The 20,227-nt window shown below is 41.4% G+C and overlaps 1 protein-coding gene across 1 annotated transcript in view; it reads left to right on the top strand.

Moving 5' to 3' along the window:
• LOC135884654 (multidrug resistance-associated protein 1-like) overlaps nt 1–20,227 on the top strand; it is a 102,580-nt gene that overhangs the window by 39,339 nt on the left and 43,014 nt on the right. Inside the window, exons 3-13 of the mRNA XM_065412137.1 lie at nt 1,723–1,848; nt 3,237–3,374; nt 5,026–5,151; nt 8,487–8,548; nt 9,725–9,856; nt 12,017–12,244; nt 13,168–13,345; nt 14,085–14,246; nt 15,131–15,223; nt 16,933–17,136; nt 20,055–20,201. Of these exons, the coding sequence (XP_065268209.1) occupies nt 1,723–1,848; nt 3,237–3,374; nt 5,026–5,151; nt 8,487–8,548; nt 9,725–9,856; nt 12,017–12,244; nt 13,168–13,345; nt 14,085–14,246; nt 15,131–15,223; nt 16,933–17,136; nt 20,055–20,201 (1,596 nt within the window). The remainder of the gene's footprint in view (nt 1–1,722; nt 1,849–3,236; nt 3,375–5,025; nt 5,152–8,486; nt 8,549–9,724; nt 9,857–12,016; nt 12,245–13,167; nt 13,346–14,084; nt 14,247–15,130; nt 15,224–16,932; nt 17,137–20,054; nt 20,202–20,227) is intronic.

Below are 20,227 nucleotides of genomic sequence, written 5' to 3'. Positions count from 1 at the left end.
CAAGCTTCCCCCCCTCCCCCTCGTTTCTTCCCACAACGTGGTGCATTCCGGCCCCTCCTCCTCCTCCCCCCTCTCCCTGCCGGGATGGCCCTTGGGAGGGGGAGGGGGAGCGGAGCAGAGCCAAGCGTAGAGCAGGCAGAGAGAGGTAGGGACGGGCCTTGGGGAAGGGGGTGGAACAGGGCATATCCCTCCCAGCCCCCTGCCATGAGCCGCTCAGGGCTGGGGGCACCCCCACGAGCCGAACACCCCAGCTTCTGCCCTGCACCCCCACACCCCCCAGCCCTCTGCCCTGACCTCCCCCCAACACCCAGCCTTCTGCCCTGCACCCCCCCACCCCAACACACACCCAGCCCTCTGCCCTGCACCTCCCACACACCCCAGCCCTCTGCCCTGACCTCCCCCCAACACCCAGCCTTCTGCCCTGCACCTCCACACACCCCCAGCCCTCTGCCCTGACCTCCCCCCAACACCCAGCCTTCTGCCCTGCACCTCCACACACACCCCCAACCCTCTGCCCTGACCTCCCCCCAACACCCAGCCTTCTGCCCTGCACCTCCACACACACCCCCAACCCTCTGCCCTGCACCCCCCCAACACCCAGCCTTCTGCCCTGCACCTCCACACCCCCCCGCCTTCTGCCCTGCACCTCCACACACCCCCCAGCCCTCTGCCCTGACCTCTCCCCAACACCCAGCCTTCTGCCCCATACCCCCCCCAGCCCTCTGCCCTGACCTCCCCCCAACACCCAGCCTTCTGCCCTGCACCCCCCCACACACCCCAGCCCTCTGCCCTGACCTCGAGTCGCCCCGCTCAGCCCGCTGCAGGCCTAGGTGAACAGAACCCCAGGCTGGCGGTGTAAAATCAGCATTTTAATTTAATTTTAAAGGAAGCTTCTTAAACATTTTGAAAACCTTGTTTACTTTACATACAACAATAGTTTAGTTATATAATATAGACTTATAGAGAGAGACCTTCTAAAAAACGTTAACCTGTATTACCGGCACGCAAAACCTTAAATTAAAGTGAATAAATGAAGACTCGGCACACCACTTCTGAAAGGTTGCCTACCCCTGCCCTACAGCGTGCCCGGTGCCCTCAAGTTGGGAAGTACCACATTGTGTTGGCCAACTTGATCCTGAAGCTTCAACCCTAGAAATGAAAGGATTTTATTAAACTAATCAGGTTTTTAACCATCTCTTAAAGCATATAAAATAGTCTATCTTTTTAGAGTAATTATATACATCCTGTTCCATTTCTCTTGACCAACTGGCATTTAACAGTCTTTTAACAGAGTTTGTTCCTTTGTAAAACAAGCAAGAGCCTTTGATAGGAGTTGTGATTCATTAATGTGTATTTTTGAGGATTTCTGCCCCGTTTATAAACCTTCAATTTAAGAGTTTCTTCCCAGCCTAAGTTGAGATATACGCCAATCTTTGCTTCATAAAATGTTAGCCTGTGATATGACATTTAGAATAAATCTGAACTATATAACACAGTAATCTAAAATTCTCTTTTAATTGGGAACCTACAGAGAGAGATTATCTTTTTACCTCATGTATTATGTATGTAGTATACGGTTGGACTAATTTTAATTGCCTAATAGGACTACACACATAGGGCAATTGCATTGGACTGTATGCATTAATTTGTTGTACCAAAAGACATTTTGTTACACGTGGTAAGAGTTCACTTTCAATATTTATTCGTACTTTTATGTTCCAGGCCTTGGGCTTACTATTGTGGATAATCTGCTGGGCAGATCTTTTCTACTCTTTCTGGGAAAGAAGTCAAAATATTTTCCGACCTCCAGTTTTTGTCATTAGCCCTACAGTTTTGGGCATAACAATGGTAAGTATAAATCATTCTACTCCGAGTCCTTCTGTGATGCAAAATCACAACCACTAATCTAGCTTTCTCAACTGTACATATTGCCTTTTTTTGCAGCTGCTTAGCATTTTTATTCCATTAGGTACAATCATCATTTACAGATTTCACTTGATGCTGAACTGAAATGCTGATTTTTGATTTATGTAAAGCAAACTTTGTGCTTAAAACTGCGTATCAGCATGTTGAGAAGCATACAGGCTAGTTCTAAGGCATCTACACTTTTTTGGAGGTTAGAGGTTACATTTACTCATGCATATGCTTGAGAACTTGATTTAATTCTGCGGACCAGTAACTCTAAATAGAAGTTCTTAAAACCATAAAATATAGTTGAGAGTTGCCAACATTACTAAATTTTAAAAACAAAACTTCAAATTATTATGAGTATTTGTAATAGACCCTTGAGTTCTCTGGGTCTGAGTGAACTACATGTGTTTATACTCAAACTCTTGACGCTGTGATGGAAAGTGTTTAAAAGTTTAGTTTTCTGTGCACTAGGTGCTAGATGTCCCAGACTGCCTGCCTGCTGGGAAGTGCAGGTACTATCCTGTTAGCTTTTCTTAAAAGCTGACTGCATTGTGCTTCTTCAGGAAAACCTCTCTTTAGTAATCAGCAAGTTGATTTTTTTTTTTGCTTTTCTTCAGCCCAGGTTAGGAGTAATACAAATTTAAAAACCCAGTTAAAACAACACACTTGAAAAGAATAACCCAGGCCCATACCTGACCATAATTTCATGCAAGGTTAATGATGTGACTAAAATGGGAAGCCCTGGACCCATTGTAAACGTGCTTTATGCCACACGAGGGCTACATGAGTTTCCTAAAGTGTACAAAAGTTCCTCTAAACAGAGTGTGGAAATGGAAAAAACAAACATAAATCACATTGGTTAGTGTAACTTTATTTTAACGAGTATGAAAGAGATGATTATTTAAAGATGAACTCTTGCTAAGTCAGCTTTCAAGCGCTTAGCCTTGGGAAATCCCTTGGAAAGGTTAAAATATCTTCATCATTAGACATGGCTGTGTATGTTGATTTGTGACTCTTTTTTTCCCTTTGGAGGCTTTGAACATATTTTGTTTGGTGCTCTGCTTTTCCCCTCTCTGTATTGTGTTTTTGAAACTGACGCCCTTTGGAGTAGGAACTAGCTTTTAGTTATGTTTGTTATGTTTGTACAGGGCCAAAGACATTGAGACATAGTTGGAACTTCTGGGTGATACTGGAATAGAAACACTAATTCATGGTTTGGGATAGACATGCTTGTGCTTCGTATATTGCGTTTGCTTTGTGTATCATTTTATTTCTTAACCTTTATGAACATAACCTGCTTATGCTATCTTTTTATCTGTCTGTAGTTGCTCGCCACATTTTTAATACAGTATGAGCGAATGAAAGGAGTCCAATCTTCAGGCGTAATGTTGATTTTCTGGTTCACTGCACTGTTGTGTGCCACAATAATTTTCAGGTCCAAAATACTGCACGCCTTAAACCTGGTAAGTGATTACTTTTCAATTAAGGTGAGTTAAGTGCTGCAATAGCAGTGGCTACTTGTTTAATGATTTAACCTGTAGTGCTCGTCAGTGCTTCTTAAGACACTGAGCGAGTTGATGATCCATTAAGTGTACCTTCATTCCTGAGCTTTTAAGGGTCATTAAGTCATGCTTGTTTTACTTTTTATTTAGTTTTCCATGTTTGAAACTAATCAAAGGTTTGATGGTCTTTTATAAATGTTGGCAAGGAAGTTTAAAAGCAAAACAGTTTTACTGGAACTTCTAGAAACATTCAAAACCTATTTGAATAGAATGAATGAGTGTACGGTTACATCTGAAACAATGCAGGCTAAAGTTTAGTTCTTTTTCCTGTTGATTATACAGGGGATTTCCTGAAGCACTTGCTTTGATGGTAGCTCTGTTTCATACGCCCATTTGGTCAAAGTGTTCCCTTGTATGGTTAGAATATTTTAGATCTCGCTGGGGTTGGGTTTTTAATAAAGAAGTTACCCTTGTCTAATTCATTAAATTGTAGCACTGGCTGAAAATGGAATGTAACTTTCTTGAAAAAGTTCCTCAACTTTGAGGTTTTTTGAAAACTTTTGACTGGCTCCTATTAAATTGGTATTGGGTTTAGTAGTGGCCTTGTGCTTTCTTCAGCCTAAGTTGTCTCTACTTTCTTTGGGAGTGTTGGATTGAGCTGTGCATAAGCATAGGAAGAGGAAGCTGTGGTGTCTGAACACAACATGGTGTAGTGGACTAATTTTTAATCCTGGCTCTGACACTTACTTCCTCTGCGGGCTTGGCCAAATCACTTACTACTATTCCATGAAACCCCTTGTGATTTGATCCTAGCTTTAAACTGGAGTGAATTGCACTGGTGCAAGTCATGGCTTAAACACCACATCTGTACTAGGGAATTGTACGTGTGGCTACACCGGTGGCTGAAAACTCCAGTGTAGACAAGGCCTTAGAAGAAAAAGAGTGAGAAGCTCAGGAACTCTGTTTGTGGTGTCCTCAGATGAACCTGGTGCAAAAAAGCTCCCTTTTTCTCCTCTCTCCTCCACAAAGATAAAACTGTTTCTCCTGTAATGTTTTGCATAGAGGTGGAGAGACAAGGTTGATGAGATAATATCTTTTATTGGCCCACCTTCTGTTGGTGAGAGAGAGGCAAGCTTTTGAGCTTTACACAGGTCACCTGAAGAAGAGCTCTGTATAAGCTTGAAAGCGTGTCTGTCTCTGTGTCTCTCTGTCTCTCTCTTTTCTCTCCCCCCCGATCCCCCAACAAAAGTTGGGCCTGTAAAAGATATTACCTCACCCACCGTGTCCCTCTAATATCCTGGGACCGACATGGCTATACAACAGAGCATTGCATAGAGATGGCCAGACGTTCTATTTTATCCAGGCGAGTCCTAGAATGTTGTCAACAATGCATTTAGCCTAGAATGCCCAATACTTTCCTAAGGAATGCTTGCTGCTTTGTGGCTCAGTTTGACCAGCAGCACAGAACCCACCTTTTGCTTGGTTGATAAGAATATTTACTTCCTCTGATGCTTAGATGCTTATTTCCAAATAAAGGCATTTGGTACACGGTCACTTGTACATTAAGCAGTTGCTTTACATCTTCTAACCAGAATATCAAATCTTTTTTTAGGGTGCTGAAGTTGATGTATTTCGTTACATTACCTTCTACAGCTACTTTGTCCTGGTGCTAATACAGCTTATACTGTCCTGCTTCCCAGAACGACCGCCTCTGTTTTCTGAAACCGTTAATGATCCTGTAAGTGTTCAGTAATGTTTTTACCCAGGAGGAATAGACTGGAATATAAAGTGTCATACCTGTAATACTGTTTACAGTGAGTCATTGGGCCTGATTCTGGAAGATGTTGAATAATTCAATTCCCATTGAATTAAACTGCAGTAGAAAGCACTTGCCGTTCACTGTTGAGTTGATTTGTGAGTGAGGGCATTTGGCACCATGCAGGATTAGGTCCACAACATGCAAAGATTAGATGGATTTTGTAAACAATGACAACAGTTTAAGAGACAGGCTGGTGGTGGTGGTGATGGCTAAATGGGAGGAGACTGCTTTAGCTATCCTGGAACATGGATGGTAGAGGTAATATTTTTTTTCTGGTAGGCACCGGGTTTGATTCTAAGAAATACTGCCCCGCCCCACTCCACCTCTTCCCTGCCTCTTTCTTTCCCCTCCCTCCCAGTGCCTCCTGCATGCCAGGAGGCACTGGGAGGGAGAGGGAGGAGTTGATCATTGGGGCTGGCAGACCCCCTGGAGTAGTTTTTGAGAACTTGCTACTATATCAGGGTTTATCTACCCTTTGTAACAGTCCCTGGGTGCTTTATATAATTCATAATGCATCATCTGCTCTCACAGCCTAGAATGGTTTTGAATTTAATACTAAAAATGAAAAAAATGTTTTAGGGCTACTTATTTCATCAATACTCAAATGTTTATATTGTGTTCTAGACTTCTCTCTACAAATCAAGTTCAGCACTTGATAGCAGGAGACCTTGTTAGCTGCCTAATGCAGAACTTCCACTTATAAGTTAGGCTAAGATTTTATCATGGATATTTTTAGTAAACGTCAGACAGGTCACGGCTTCTGTGAATTTTTCTTTATTGCCCGTAATCTGTCTGTGACTTTTACTAAAAATATCCATGATAAAATGGGAAGGGACTGGGCAGCAGCAGAATGGCTGGGAGCTCTGGGGCCCCCACAACCCCATGTGGGCTCAGAGCTCCGGGGTCCCCCTGCCAGCAGCAGCAAATGGGAGCTGCAGAGTCCCCCTACCCCTTCCCCAGGAGTGGAAGCGCTGCTGAAAACCCTTTTGCTCGCGCTCCTCCCCCTTCCCCATGCGGCATCTGGGGGCTGCAGGGGTCCCCCTGAGCGCCCCGCGGCCCACTGCCTCAGGCGGTGGGGGAACCTTACAGCTCCCTGTCACTGCGGGAGGCAGCAGGACCCTGCAGCTGCCAGAGCTGAAGTCACGGAGGTCTTTGGAAGTCACGGTGACTTCTGCGACCTCCGTGACAAAACCATGGTCTGTCTTGTAAGTAGACTGCAGAGATACACAGAGAAAATCTAATACTTTCCATATGCTTCCTTGAGTCAATTTAAAACTGCCTTTTTTCCAGGAAGGCAGAGTCCTTCAATTGCTTGCAAGTAGCATTGTTTTTGATCTGGCAAAGTGCTAGAAGTGTTTAATACTTGGGAACTGTCGAGTTCCTTATCCCTCCCCCAAATGCTGTCTGTTTCATACATAAATATGCTATTTTATATTTCTGTCTGTGTGCTTCTTAACAGTATTAATATTTCCTGTGTTAACTTCAATAGATCATTTTCCCACCCCCCAAAGGTCAGATGCTCAGTCACTTGAAAGGGAGAAGAAATGCAGATCTGTTTCATGCTACTTTGTTGTAACATTTTTAGAATTCAATTTAATGGAAAAGTTGAGTGAAACAAACATGAGACAAATATTAATCCTGACAAAATTCAACTCCTGTATTTTTCACATCATCTCTGTAATGGTGACAGATGACTTCGTAGGTGAAAGTGCATGAGCTGCTCTAATTTTATAATACACATATAATATAATTTTATAATTATGGTTATTGGTTACATGTGCCAGAGTGGCCGTCGACTGTGCGTTCTTGATATGCTGATGCTTTTGTGTGTGTGGGGGGGAGGGAATAGAGGGAGGGGAGTGTATAATCTCGTCTGGAATCTTGCACTGAATCCACAGTATTGCCTTTGAAATTCTTCCAAGATTCCTTTTTAACTTAATCCAACCACTGATACTTTTTTAAACTAGTTAAGGCTAATGTTACACTTAATATAAACTGATAGAAAACCCAAACTAGGAATCTGGTGCTGACTTTGTGATGAGTCAGAGGGTGGAGACCAGCATAACTCCAATTGTGATATTTCTATTTGGAATTTGCATATGTGGTGTACAAGAAAACTTTCTTCATGGGCAACTTAATTTTCTCTGACCAATTGCCCTCTTTCATTCCTCAGGCTTGGGCTTTTTGGGGGGCGCAAAACCATGTTCTAATGTGGTTCTCATTCTAAGAAGCCAGCCCTTTTTTGTTTTCACAGACTTAATGAAAGTCTACTAGCTACTGGAGGGCTGTGTGTGTATGTAAGATCAGAATAGTTGACTTTAAAATGGCCATTCTCCAGTGACTGCCTTAGTTTGAAAGGAGTTGATGGGTTTCAGACCACATCAGCAAAATCACCATCACAAGCGGCACTGAGCAATACCCTTGCGGATAGTCTCAGAGACTAAACTCTCAGCCTTCTAAGAGCAAGTGGCTAGATGTCAGGATTCTGTGCTGCTGGCCAGTGCTGTATGTCTTGTTGATAAAGGCCTACAGTCTCCAGGGCAATCAGTTTTGGCACCTTTTGCAAACACTGCAACTGCTTAAACATACACTTTCTCCTTGTTTCAATTAAATTTGCCTAATTTTTAAAATGTGTTTTTAAAAATGGAATTGTGGTGCTTAGATGCCTCAATCATTCCATTGTAGGTTTTCCCTACAGCTCCACTCCATCACCAGACAGGCTACGTAATGCTTATACACTCTTCTGCTAGTTACTGAGAAATAAAATATAAGATTCTGCTTGGTTATCTAGAGCAGGGGTTCTCAACCTTTTTCTTTCTGAGACCCCCCCCCCCAACATGCTATAAAAATTCCATGGCCCACCTGTGCTACAACCACTATTTTTCTTCATATAAAAGCCAGGGCTAGTATTAGTAGGTAGCAAGCAGGGCAATTGCCTGGGACCCCATGCCCCAGAGGGCCCTGCGAAGCTAAGTTGCTCAGGCTTCAGCTTCAGCTTCAGCACTGGGTGGCAGCGCGTCGGGTTTTGCGCTTCAGCCCCATGCGGTGGGGCTTTGGTTTTCTGCCCTGGGCCCAAGCAAGTCTAATGCCAGCCCTGCTTGGCAGCCCCCTGAAACCTGCATGACCAAGAAAGGAGGACTTAGTGGTGCTATAATAAAGTTGTAAATTTCAGAAGGATAAAAGTAGTATTTTTTTAATTGTTTTGATAGGTTTTATTTACATGGCTGACATCTTTCTCCTTTCCTTTCCTTTAGATTCCCTGCCCAGAGTCTAGTGCTTCGTTCCTTTCCAAAATTACATTCTGGTGGATCACAGGGTAAGAGAATAAGTCATTGTATAATGCAGCTGTCAAGTGTCAACCTATTGTGCTTTCAGAAGATACTTAAGGCTCTCCTGACCTGTGGAGAGTTTTACGATTGTTCAATAGACACTTAACTACAGGAAACTGATAGGTGGATGATTACTTTTATTTTCTAATGACAGGTCTCTTCAATCTCTTGAATTCTGCTGATGTTGCATATGTAGCCTCATAAACATGTATCATTAAATGATGCATTTTAATGTTTGATGCATAGGAGTGGTGGAGTGGAAACAAACTTGTAGTACCTGTGTCGTTTTGACTGTTGGAAGATTATAGACTAATCTTCTTTTAAAAAATTTCTCCTAGTTATCTGTAGTTGCTTCGTTTTATTTATCTTCAACTGTGCTTCCTTGTATTGTGATCAAATCCGCTATCTCAAGCTACATGGTATCACTGTTTGGATGGGAGAGCACTAAAGAATATGTAAATACTTAAAGCATTATAGGTGATTAAGCAGGTGATAACTTCTTTCTTAATCAGGACTTGGCCAGTGTCTCAGCATGGTCTAAGGCTACATCTACACTACAGGGGGGGGTCGATTTAAGATACGCAAATTCAGCTACGCGAATAGCGTAGCTGAATTAGACGTATCGCAGCCGACTTACCCCGCTGTGAGGACAGCGGCAAAATCGACCTCCGCGGCTTCCCGTTGACGGCTCTTACTCCCACCTTCGCTGGTGGAGTAAGAGCGTCGATTCGGGGATCGATTGTCGCGTCCTGACGGGACGCGATAAATCGATCCCCGAGAGGTCGATTTCTACCCGCCGATTCCGGCGGGTAGTGTAGACCAGGCCTTAGGTAAAGGTATTGCCTTTTAGGTAAGAGTAAAATGAAGGCTAATAAACATTCTATTGTTCAGTTTATAAAATGAGTTTTAATTGCATTGCTAAATTCCAAGTGGGATAATTTCATTCTGCTTCATAAATTCTCCCTGCAGTTTCACTTAAGCACTATATTACTACTTATCTTATTTTTTTGTGCATTGTTAAATAAATTACTGCATCTCACTTCGCAGCTGGCTGCATTTTGGGGGTGGATAAACAGTTATCTGTGTTATGAAATTAGATATACAGGATATAACTTGTTTTGGCACTCTCTAAAGGATGCTGATGATGATTCTTTCCAATATAGGTTGATGATTCAGGGATATCGGCGACCATTGGAAGCTAAAGACTTGTGGTCATTAAACAAAGAGGACACATCTGAGGAGGTAGTGCAAGGTTTGGCTAGGTACTGGGAGAAGGAGTGTGCAAATACAAAGAAGTAAGTTCAGTTATGCTAACAGTTATTAATACAAAGTGGTAGCTAATAGAATATAGGAAACTTGGATGGCGTTGGTCAAGATCCATTTTAGTCAGGAAATTTTTCTTGAATTCCATTTATGTCAAGAAAACTGAATATAAAGAGGAAACTATTTTATTTTATTTATATGTAAAATAATACATGAGTGAAAGTAAAATAAGCTGTTAACACTGAAAAATAGTAGTGAAGTACAACTGATTGATTACACAATCAGTGCTTTTATCCAGTTGGTTAATTCCACTTGTTATGCATATTATTATGAATATGTTCCAGAAGTCCTTGACAATCAAAAGGTCCTTTATGATACAATGAATCCACTTGTCCATTAATGCCTCTAGGATACCAGTGGCTAAAATCTGAGATTATTTGGTTCTTACCCAGACAAATTTCCATAAGCTCATTAGACGCTTTCTTGAATAAGGATTGAGTATGGACCTCCAGGATTTGCCCTTAGGTGCATAGACACTGAGGAGTAACCTTGTGAGTGTATGTGTGAGAGAAGAGGGTTTTTTGTTTGTTTTAAATTTAGATTTTTCTCAACTTGCAAATGGACTACAACCTTTGCAGTCTTCTATTTTGTATAATTTTCAACCAATGTTCATTTTGTCTACAAATTTTTCTCATGCTTACGTCATCACGGCATACTGAAATGACTGGCCAGTGAAGGAAAAAACTCTAAATTCATATGTTGTTCTCAATTTAGTTAGGTGTATAGCAGGGGTGCTGGAACAGTTTGTATAGTGGGGGTGCTGAGAGCAATTGAACCAAACTGTAAACAATGGAAACCACTTCAAACCGGGGGTGCAACAGCACCCCTGGTTCCAGCACTCATGGTAGATAGTATACACAGAAACATAGTTTTACATACAGCCTGTTCTCAAAATACTGGGAAATATGGTTTGGCATACACCAGATTCATCAACTTAACTATGGTTTCGTTCTACTCATTAGGGATGATTTAGCATAATTCTTTCTTAGGTTGTAAACTCTTAAGAACAGGGACTGTGTCTACTAACTCCATTTGTACAGTGTTGAGCACAGTGGGACCTTAATATTGACTAGGATCTAGGGCTGCTACAGTAATATAAATAATAAACTCATGTTTGACTTTGCAACTCACATATAATTGTACACCTGAGTATTCCATAGCTATAGGATGTGGTTTTTAGGAACATTTGTCCCAAGGAAAAAATAAAAATCTAGGCTTCTGAAGTGCTGCTCAGTTAACCAAAGGCTAGTAGCTTCTGATAAACAGATCCCTCCATAATGTTGTGAAACACTGGCTTACCAGTCCCAAAAGTGGCTGGTAAACTACCATCTCTGATGCAGGGACACTTGGAGCTACTGAAAGGAATGATGGCAAATATTATGATGACTGCAAATCCCTGTGGTGGTGAGTATCTAAGGGCTTGTCTTCATTACCCGCTGGATCGATGGGCAGTGATCAATTCAGCGGGGGTCGATTTATCGCGTCTAGTTCAGATTCGATAAATCGACTGCCAGTGTAGAGTAGGCCTAAGGCTATGTCTACACTCATTGTGACGTGTAGAGTACATGCACTACATGCATAGTTACATGCTGCAATGGAAAGGCTCCAGCTGTGGGGAGCTGCCAGAGCATTTCCCTGCTTACCTCCCTGCCGCTGGAGCCTTTCCCTGCTGTCTCCCCTGCCAGAGCCTTTCCCCACTGCTGGAGTCGTTCCCTGCAGTGGGAAAGGCTCCAGCAACAGGACATTACGCTGCTAAAAAATAAAATGTTAGACATGGGAGGCATGGCTTGGGCAAGTAGATAGTCTGTGTAGGCTATATTCCCTGGGATTCAGCTGTGTGGGGTACCCATCTAAACTGCACCTCACTGACTACACTGCTATTTAAACCTGCGCTAGCTGGGCGTGCAGTGTTTGTACTCTGGATGTCACAGTAAGTGTAGACATATCCTAAGCTACTGTTTCTTGGCAACTGGAGTAGACTTCTCATTTTAAGACTCTGCATTCTTATGTTCAATTTTACAGAAGAGTCACTGTCATTAATTTTAAATAGTTGTCAGTGTGATTCAGTAGAATGTCCTAACGATTTAAAGAAATGTTTCTTTATTATTATTATTATTTATTTATTATTATAGGCAAGCCATAAAAATGGTGTATTCACCCAAAAAGCAAATGAAATCAAGCAACTCAAATGGCGATGTGACAGAAGAAGTTGAAGCTTTGATTGTAAAACCATCTCAAAGGAACTCTGCACCTTCTCTGTTGAAAGTGTTGTATAAAACCTTTGGACCGTACTTCCTCATGAGCTTCCTGTTTAAAGCCTGTCATGATCTTATGATGTTTTCTGGCCCGGAAATCTTAAAGTAAGACTTCCTTTAATGCTTTCTTCAGTTCCTCTGTTTATACAAAGTACCTAGATAGATCTTTGATTCCTTCTCGCTATTATCAGACTACTCTTCCTTTAGCTGCGACAGCTGACAAGTTGCTTCCTTTTGCACTAGAGTTTCTATGCAAATGACTTTGCTTCACTGGTTTCCAATTTGGGATCTAGCATTCCAATTCCCTTCTGATGCTCTGCGAGTGACCTTTAACACTAGGAAGGTCAGACAATGGAAGTTCAGATGCAGCAGGAAACTTGCTTCATCTAAGCTAATGTTAATCTGTGACAGTTCATGGGATCAGAGAGAGGGTCTAAAGCTCCTGAAGCGAAAAGTAACGCTTAAAATCAGTAGCTGAAGCAATGGAAGGGTGAGGGGAAAAGGTGTGCTGGTATAATGTAAGGGAAGAAGTGGAACACTAAGTGGAAATGATGTACCTTTAGTTTGGATGGTGATGAAACAATTCTGTGGCAGTAGCTCTGAGTCAGTGCAGAGCCTATGCAATGTATTCTGCTCATTCTCTTTTTGAGATAGCCATGTGCCTTACTAGCGATCACTTCTGTCAGTACATCCAAGAAGACCTATATTAGAAGTTTCTGAGAAAGTTTGGTAATTCAGTCTTCCAGATTATAGCTAGGGACACTTGGGAATGGGACCCATGCTGGTGGGATAGGAAGGCGGTGTGTGGTGGGGGAATTCATGGGACCTCTCAGTTACAAAGTCTGGGTAAAAATCTTGTGACTTGACTGAGGCCACACCCTAGTGTTCCTGAGTGTTTGCTATTGCCAGTTTGGTGCGTCTGTTGGGATATCATGTGACCGATATGTCTGGAATAATCTAGTCATTGTTTGGAAATTTTGATAAGCTCTGACAATGTGCATTAACCTTGCCAAATCCTCTCTTCGCAGGTTGTTAATTAACTTTGTGAATGATAAAGATGCCCCAAATTGGCAAGGCTATCTGTACACAGGGCTTCTGTTTGCATGTGCCTGTCTGCAGACTCTGATCCTCCACCAGTACTTCCATATTTGCTTTGTTACTGGAATGAGGCTTAAAACAGCTGTCATTGGTGCAGTCTATCGCAAGGTATGCATGTTTGAAATATTACATCATCACCAGAGTAATGGCACCTCTGAAAATTGGGGCGGGGGAGCTGCAATAAAATCTTAGTGATGAACTTGAGTAAATTACATAATTTTAACTAGTTGGTATGCTTTGCCCAGGCTGGTATCTAATGGTAAACAGAATGTAAGAGACCTCCTTCAGCCCACAGCTGTAAATTAAAGATACTTTCAGTTAAGCTGCTTTTATTGATCATGTACAACAAAACCCCAACCTATTTCACATCTTACCTTGGAATGGGAACTAAACTTCCGTCTGCACAGAAATGGGACAGACGTCAGTAAAATGAGAGGATTATTAGCAACCAAGCAGGCACCAGTCTGCACAACCTCCGCCTGAAACAACCTGGAACTATTTAAAAAATCGACTTTAGACTAGCTGCTCTGCAGGAGGTGAGGCAGGAAAACATATGACAAGAAGCCAGCACTCAACCGGGACACTGAAACCAAACAAACCCCAAACAAAAACAACTTGCTCATGTTTTTAACCCTTGGTTAATTTAACCTTGATTAAAACTGTGTATTCAGTATACAGTGCTTTTTAGGCATGCAGGAAAAAAGCAATACTGTACGTAAGAGAAGCATTGCCTGTGACCACAAATTAAACTCCAGAAAAAGCTGTTCATGCTGCAGTACGAAATAAAGGCAGATTGTGAAGCTGTTTTGCCTCTATAGTCAGTATCTTCCTTTTTATCTACACACAGGCATTGGTTATCACAAATTCTGCAAGAAAGACGTCTACTGTTGGGGAGATTGTAAATCTAATGTCTGTGGATGCTCAGAGGTTCATGGACTTGGCTACGTATATAAACATGATTTGGTCTGCGCCTCTGCAAGTTATATTAGCATTGTATTTATTATGGCAGGTAATTATGTCATGCTTCTTGTTTTCCTGTTTAACTATGGTAGGTGAATGCAACTAGTGGCCAGGTGTTTTCCTCTGAAGTTCAAGACTATAGATAGCTAATGTCAGACCATTGGAGAGTATAGAACATGCGAGAGTGAGAATCTGCATGGAGAACCATTTAGGGCAGTATGCTGCCACTGTGATGGAAGAGAGGAGGCAGAGGGCTCTCAATTGCAAATCTAGCCGAAGCCTCCTCAAGTACCATGCTGGGACAAAGGCTTCTCTTACCCATTTCCTGTGTAGAAAGTGAGTGTCCTGTCAACAGCCCTTCCTCCACTCAGCAGTCTTGGGCCCCAGTGGCTGGCCAGCTAAGCAGCCCTTTCATGTGCCATGTGAATTTGGGCGTCCTGTGCTTCTAGAGCACCCAGTTAGCTGTTGGGACTCGGCTTACGCTGTGTCATTTGGTGGAGAAGTGGGCAGATGAAGGATCTTTTTGTTTGATTCATCATCCCAGCACCCATCATGCTGGGATAATGCCTGCTGTTTCTAGTCCAGGCACTTATCAGAAGGGCAGCCCCGGTTCTGCTTACAGCCAGGAAGCTAAGGCAGAATCTTATAAACTCATCCCCCTGTATTCTACTTTGAAAGAATAGCACCAACAAAAAGTTGAGAGGCATATCGGGAAGGACCTTGCATTTTAGCTTTGAAGAAGCAAAGATCATAATTATCTGCATATGTCTTTAGTCAAAAAAGGAGGGAGGAAAGGGATAGAAAAATTATATATACACGTGGGGTTTACGCTACATAGAATGCTTTGATATAAGATCTTTAAAGGTGTATGCTAACATTTTCTAAATAATGTGTGTGTGTAAATGGTGGGGTTTTTTTTTTTTTTCCTCTTAGAATTTAGGTCCTTCTGTCCTAGCAGGTGTGGCAGTCATGATCCTTTTGGTTCCAGTAAATGCTGTGATTGCAATGAAGACAAAAACATATCAGGTATGACACTTCATGTTTGTATGTGTATATGCTTTAAGACATGTTACTATTTTACTGTTCTGTGTGACCCATTCAATTCATGAAAGTTTATGCTAACTATTCAAATTCTTGTCCTGTGTGCCAGGGTGTTTTTTATAATGGGCATGTGCTGCCTGACAGTAGCCTTCCCACCAGTGACTAGCAAAGCTAATGCACAAAACTCTTTCAAAATAAAAATGCACCAGTGTCCTGCAATGTTGTGTTGCAGTGTGGTTTTTTTAAGTCACATATAAAATGCAGTAACTTCCAATACAGTGGTAAGGTACCATTCTCCAACTCAACAGAATGCCTGAGATGATAGATAAAATGCGTGCTGTTAAGTGTTTAAACTGGCTTTTAGCTGACTCTTCTAAGAAATGTGTACACCAGAGTGTTTGGATCAAGTGTATTACTGAATTTGGGACACTACTGGAATGCTGTTAAGCTTAACTTTGGGATGCTTGTAGACTACTTTTCTTATGTTAATGTCAGTCTGTTAACAAACCTCTTAGAATAACCACAAAAGTCCTTGACTCTCAGTTTTGGTTTTCAAACTAATCAGGTCAAAGAATACAAATCCATTTGATTATGGTCATTTTTTTTTTCTGTGAACTATAGTTTGAAAATTTAAGTCCAGAATACGAAATAGCTGAGATTTCCCAGGTATCAGTCTGGTTACTGTGGGTAAATGTTGACCCTTAATGGGGGCCATTGTATTGAATCATATGACCCTTCTGCCACCCAAATAAAGTGAAACTCCTTGAATTTTGCACTTGCATAGTGCATTCATCCAAGCCTCTTCAAGTGCCCCATTCCACTGATGAAGCTTTCCCACATTCCTTTGAGGAATAGCAGGTAGGTATTTTCCCCATTGTATAGATGTTCTTTATAATGAAGGTAATACCTGTATAATGTACTTATAAATAAGGTACAGGTGTGATATGTGACTGGCCCAAGGTGACATAGTATGAGTCAGTGGCAGAGCTGAGATTAGAATTTAGAATTCCTGACTGTTCTATACTGATTCACGCTCCATCCGTGCCTAGAACGGTACATCTTTTCAAAAGTTCTTTTCCTTAATTTGGAAAGGCCTCTAGGAGGAAGGAGGCTTCTGAAGTGAACATATAAATGTAGCCTCATGGTGTAGTGGGGAGAAAAATGCTCCGAAGTTAAGTAGCAAGAAGGGAAGGTAGGTTTGTTCCTGCTACTGACTGGAAGACATGAGCTATGAGCCAACAGGAGTCTGAACAGAATGAAAAGTGTGTGGGGTGGCCAAGGGCTAGATACAAATTGTATATCATTGGTGCTCAAGGGTATAATGGAGTTACTTTTTTAAACCGCATTTTGTACATAAATGCATAGACTTTTTAAGGCCAGTAGGGACCATCGAGTTCCTGAATTCTACAAAGATGTCTGACTTTATTTGTGTGAAATTGTTTTTTGCCTTTCCTCAAAACCGCCCCTAATTAGTTAAAATGTTTGTTTAATTTTGCAGTTCCGTATTTGTTGGTAAGGCGGCACTTCTGTTGTTCGCTTGCATTTGTAAGTGGTCTTTCCCCATAATAATTCGCCAACACAAAATATACAGTTAAGAAATTTGTATGGGCTAAATCGGTTTATTCAAACGGCTTTGTAGACATGCCAAGTATTGTGCTATGCTAATGACTTGTTTCTTTGTAATGGGATTTTAGGTAGCCCATATGAAGAGCAAAGACAACAGAATTAAGCTGATGAATGAAATTCTCAATGGGATTAAAGTGCTGAAACTTTATGCTTGGGAATTAGCCTTCAAAGAGAAAGTATTGGGGATCAGACAGGAAGAGCTGAAAGTGCTTAAAAAGTCTGCTTACCTTGCAGCAGTGTCTACGTTCACTTGGGTGTGCGCTCCTTTTCTGGTAAGTAAAATAGGTTTGAAGTTGTGCTTTGCTGGGTGGTAGAAGCCCAAAGAAACAGTGAGAGCGAAGTCCTGCTTTCCTGTTAGTTACTGTACTGGTCTTTCACTGTTCAGAGAACTCAGTCTTGTAACCAGAATTCTATCCACAGCAACATGCAGTTCAACAGTCAACTTTTCAGCACTTTTAGAAAAGGTATTTCTCTACACTTTTGTCTCTTCTTTTTTTTTTATATATTAACAACCTCCTCCAAGTTAAACATTTCCTGACTTTAAGGCAGTGACTTGGTTAGTTCTTAGGCTTTCATTTTCACCAGTACTGCAAATGTTCTTGGAACTTAAAAGGAGTAAATAGTAATTATAGTAATTTGGTCACAAACTGGAACAAAATGCCCTCCAGGAGGTCATTATTATATATAGATTATCTAGGAAGCACCTCTTAGGACTTCCCTTTACATTAACATTTATACTTCGTAATTTTTCTGGAAAAAAATTACATTATAGAAGTGCATGCTACACAGATTCCCAAGTGAGAGCGTTGATCAAAATGAATATTCTGCATTTCCAAGCACACCACATACTAGTCCTACATAGATGTGTGTGGATGCCTCTTTTCTCCCACCCACACTGGTAAAGCTGATTTGGCGGGAGAGGGCTGTTCCTTAGCCTGGGATCATTCTAACTTTTAAAAAGGTTTTGTTCCACATTTAAATATTGTCTCTGACTATTTGTGGCTGGCTTGAATTTACACGGAAAAGGAAGAGAGGAGACAAATTGTGTTAAAATTGCTTGTGCCCCTAATAGAACAAAGGGCCATTGCTATCGTCATCTGGCAGAAGCAAACAAACCATGCCTACATTAGGGTAAAATATGTATGTTCCGTTTGAAGGTGTTTAAGTGTTCTTTCCACTCATGGATTCCTTCCCTCCAAGTGCTGTTCGTGTTTACATGACATTGGTATGATAAAAGGCAGAAGAAGCAGCATCCTGCGTAGGAAATGTCAGAAGCATTCTTTAGTGAATCTTTTTCTAAAAGAAGGCTGAGATGGCTTTTTAAAAAGTTGATTTACTAGGTTCCTAAATACAGCTCCTCAGAGGGACTTTCCTTATTTCAATTTAGCTCTGTTGAAGCCAAGATGATTGATTTCCGTAGCCAATTCCCTGAACACCCATGTGTTACGAATGTTGGTTTGTCACTGGGCCTGCTCGCATACGAGTTAAAGGGAGAGGTATCCCCAAGCTTCTACAAGAGCAGGATTTGACTCTGAGGGAGGGGATATTTTATAACTTTCTCTTTCCCTGGTTTTTATCAGTCAGGATAACAACTTATGAAGAACTATAGCAAGCACAAAGGATTTTCAAATTGGTTCATTTCTTTCCCATGCACCCTCTTCCTTTTTGCCCTGCTTTGTAGCTCTTCTGGCCAGGGCTCCTTATAAAATTGTTCAGTATCTGTTTCATGAAACTGCTCACTTCATTGTACCTTTTTGTGGCAGAGTGTGCTGATAAGTCTATTTTAATATAGATTCCAGTAACATAGGAACGTGCAAACTTTCTGCCTTTAAAGTTATTGTTTGAACCCTTCTTTGTTTTTCATTCTCTCTACAGGAGGGCTTTTTTCACTGTAGTAATCTGTCTGAATAAACGAACATGTAAACAAGCTACCTTACCATGCACAGTTGAGTCAGCAGGCGTAAGAAAAACAATACATGCCTTCATAGCAGTTAAATAGGCTTTTACATAAGCTTTTAAATAGACCTCATGCAGAACTAAGAAAACCAATCTATTCACTATGCATTAGGTAAATAAAGTGGGGTTTAGTCTTTCTAACTAAATGTAAGATTGTTGGTACTTTCATGCCTCAAACTGGATAGCAGGTGATGATTTTGCTGGGAAAGCGTTATTGGGTGCTGCTGATATACTGAGGCACATGATTTATTATACCACCTTGGTATAAGGCATGTGGGAGTGGCTGTCAGGGAGAAGAGGAGCTAAAAGGTGAGCTGAGCAGTCTTAAGGGAGGAATTTTAGTAGCAGCCGTGCCTGGCTTTGTGCTAGTCTGTTATCTTATTGTTTTCTTTGTCAGTACATAATGTCTTAGCCACACTGTTTAAATGTACTTATTGATGACATAGTCAAGCATATAGTTTCTTTAAGTATGCACCCGGGTGCTGGAACAACTGGTATAGTGGGGGTGCTGAGAGCCATTGAACCAAATGGCAAACCCTGTATATGATGGAAACCATTCAAGCCGGAGGGTATGGCAGCACCCTTAGCACCCCTAGTTCCAGCACCTATGTGTGCACAGTGATTCTTTTCCTGACCTGGGTGGGGTACTGTAGAGTGTTATTTTCTAGTATGCTTAAGAACACATTTCTTAAATGATTTTTCTACCCCCAGTTATGGAAGCTATGCTTGTGAAAACCAGGCTTGTTGGTAGCCTTCTACAAAATGTAGTGTGAGCAAGATCTAAGTCATCTTAGTTACATAAGCTGTGTGCCCACCTTCAGAGCTGTTCAGAAATGTGGTACAGTGCAGTGATTGTAACTAGCAGAGGGAAAAGGGGTGATTAGAAGGCAGAGGAAGCAAAAAATAAACACACAACCTGGTACACCTGAGTTAATCCGCATACTTTTTTCTGCTTTGCCTTGTCTCACCTTTGTTCTGTAAAGAGAGTGAGTCACTTTTTTTTCTCAGTTTTCCAAGAGAAGCCAGCAGCTGTTGAATAACAAAACCATTAAGACCCAGTATTTGTTTTGCAAAGGCTTATTCTGATTATTTTCTTGTTCTTAAGAATGAGTTTTTGTTTAATTGCCTTTCAGTGTGTAAATATGGCTCTAGTTATTAGAGAAGACATTGTCTTTGGATTTAAAAATGTAAGAGTAAAGAATACAGACCATGATTATTCCCTCTTTGTTTTTAGGTTGCTTTATCCACCTTTGCTGTTTATGTACTGGTAGATAAGAACAATGTCTTGGATGCTCAGAAAGCTTTTGTTTCTTTAGCCTTATTCAACATCCTCAGGTTCCCACTGAATATTCTTCCTATGGTCATCAGCAGCATGGTACAGGTAAGATTTTAATATTAGTGACTGAT

This window comes from Emys orbicularis, chromosome 10, assembly GCF_028017835.1.
Source record: "Emys orbicularis isolate rEmyOrb1 chromosome 10, rEmyOrb1.hap1, whole genome shotgun sequence".
Lineage (NCBI taxonomy): Eukaryota > Metazoa > Chordata > Testudines > Emydidae > Emys > Emys orbicularis.
Note: the sequence above shows the minus strand (reverse complement) of the source record. Positions and strands in the feature narration are given on the sequence as shown.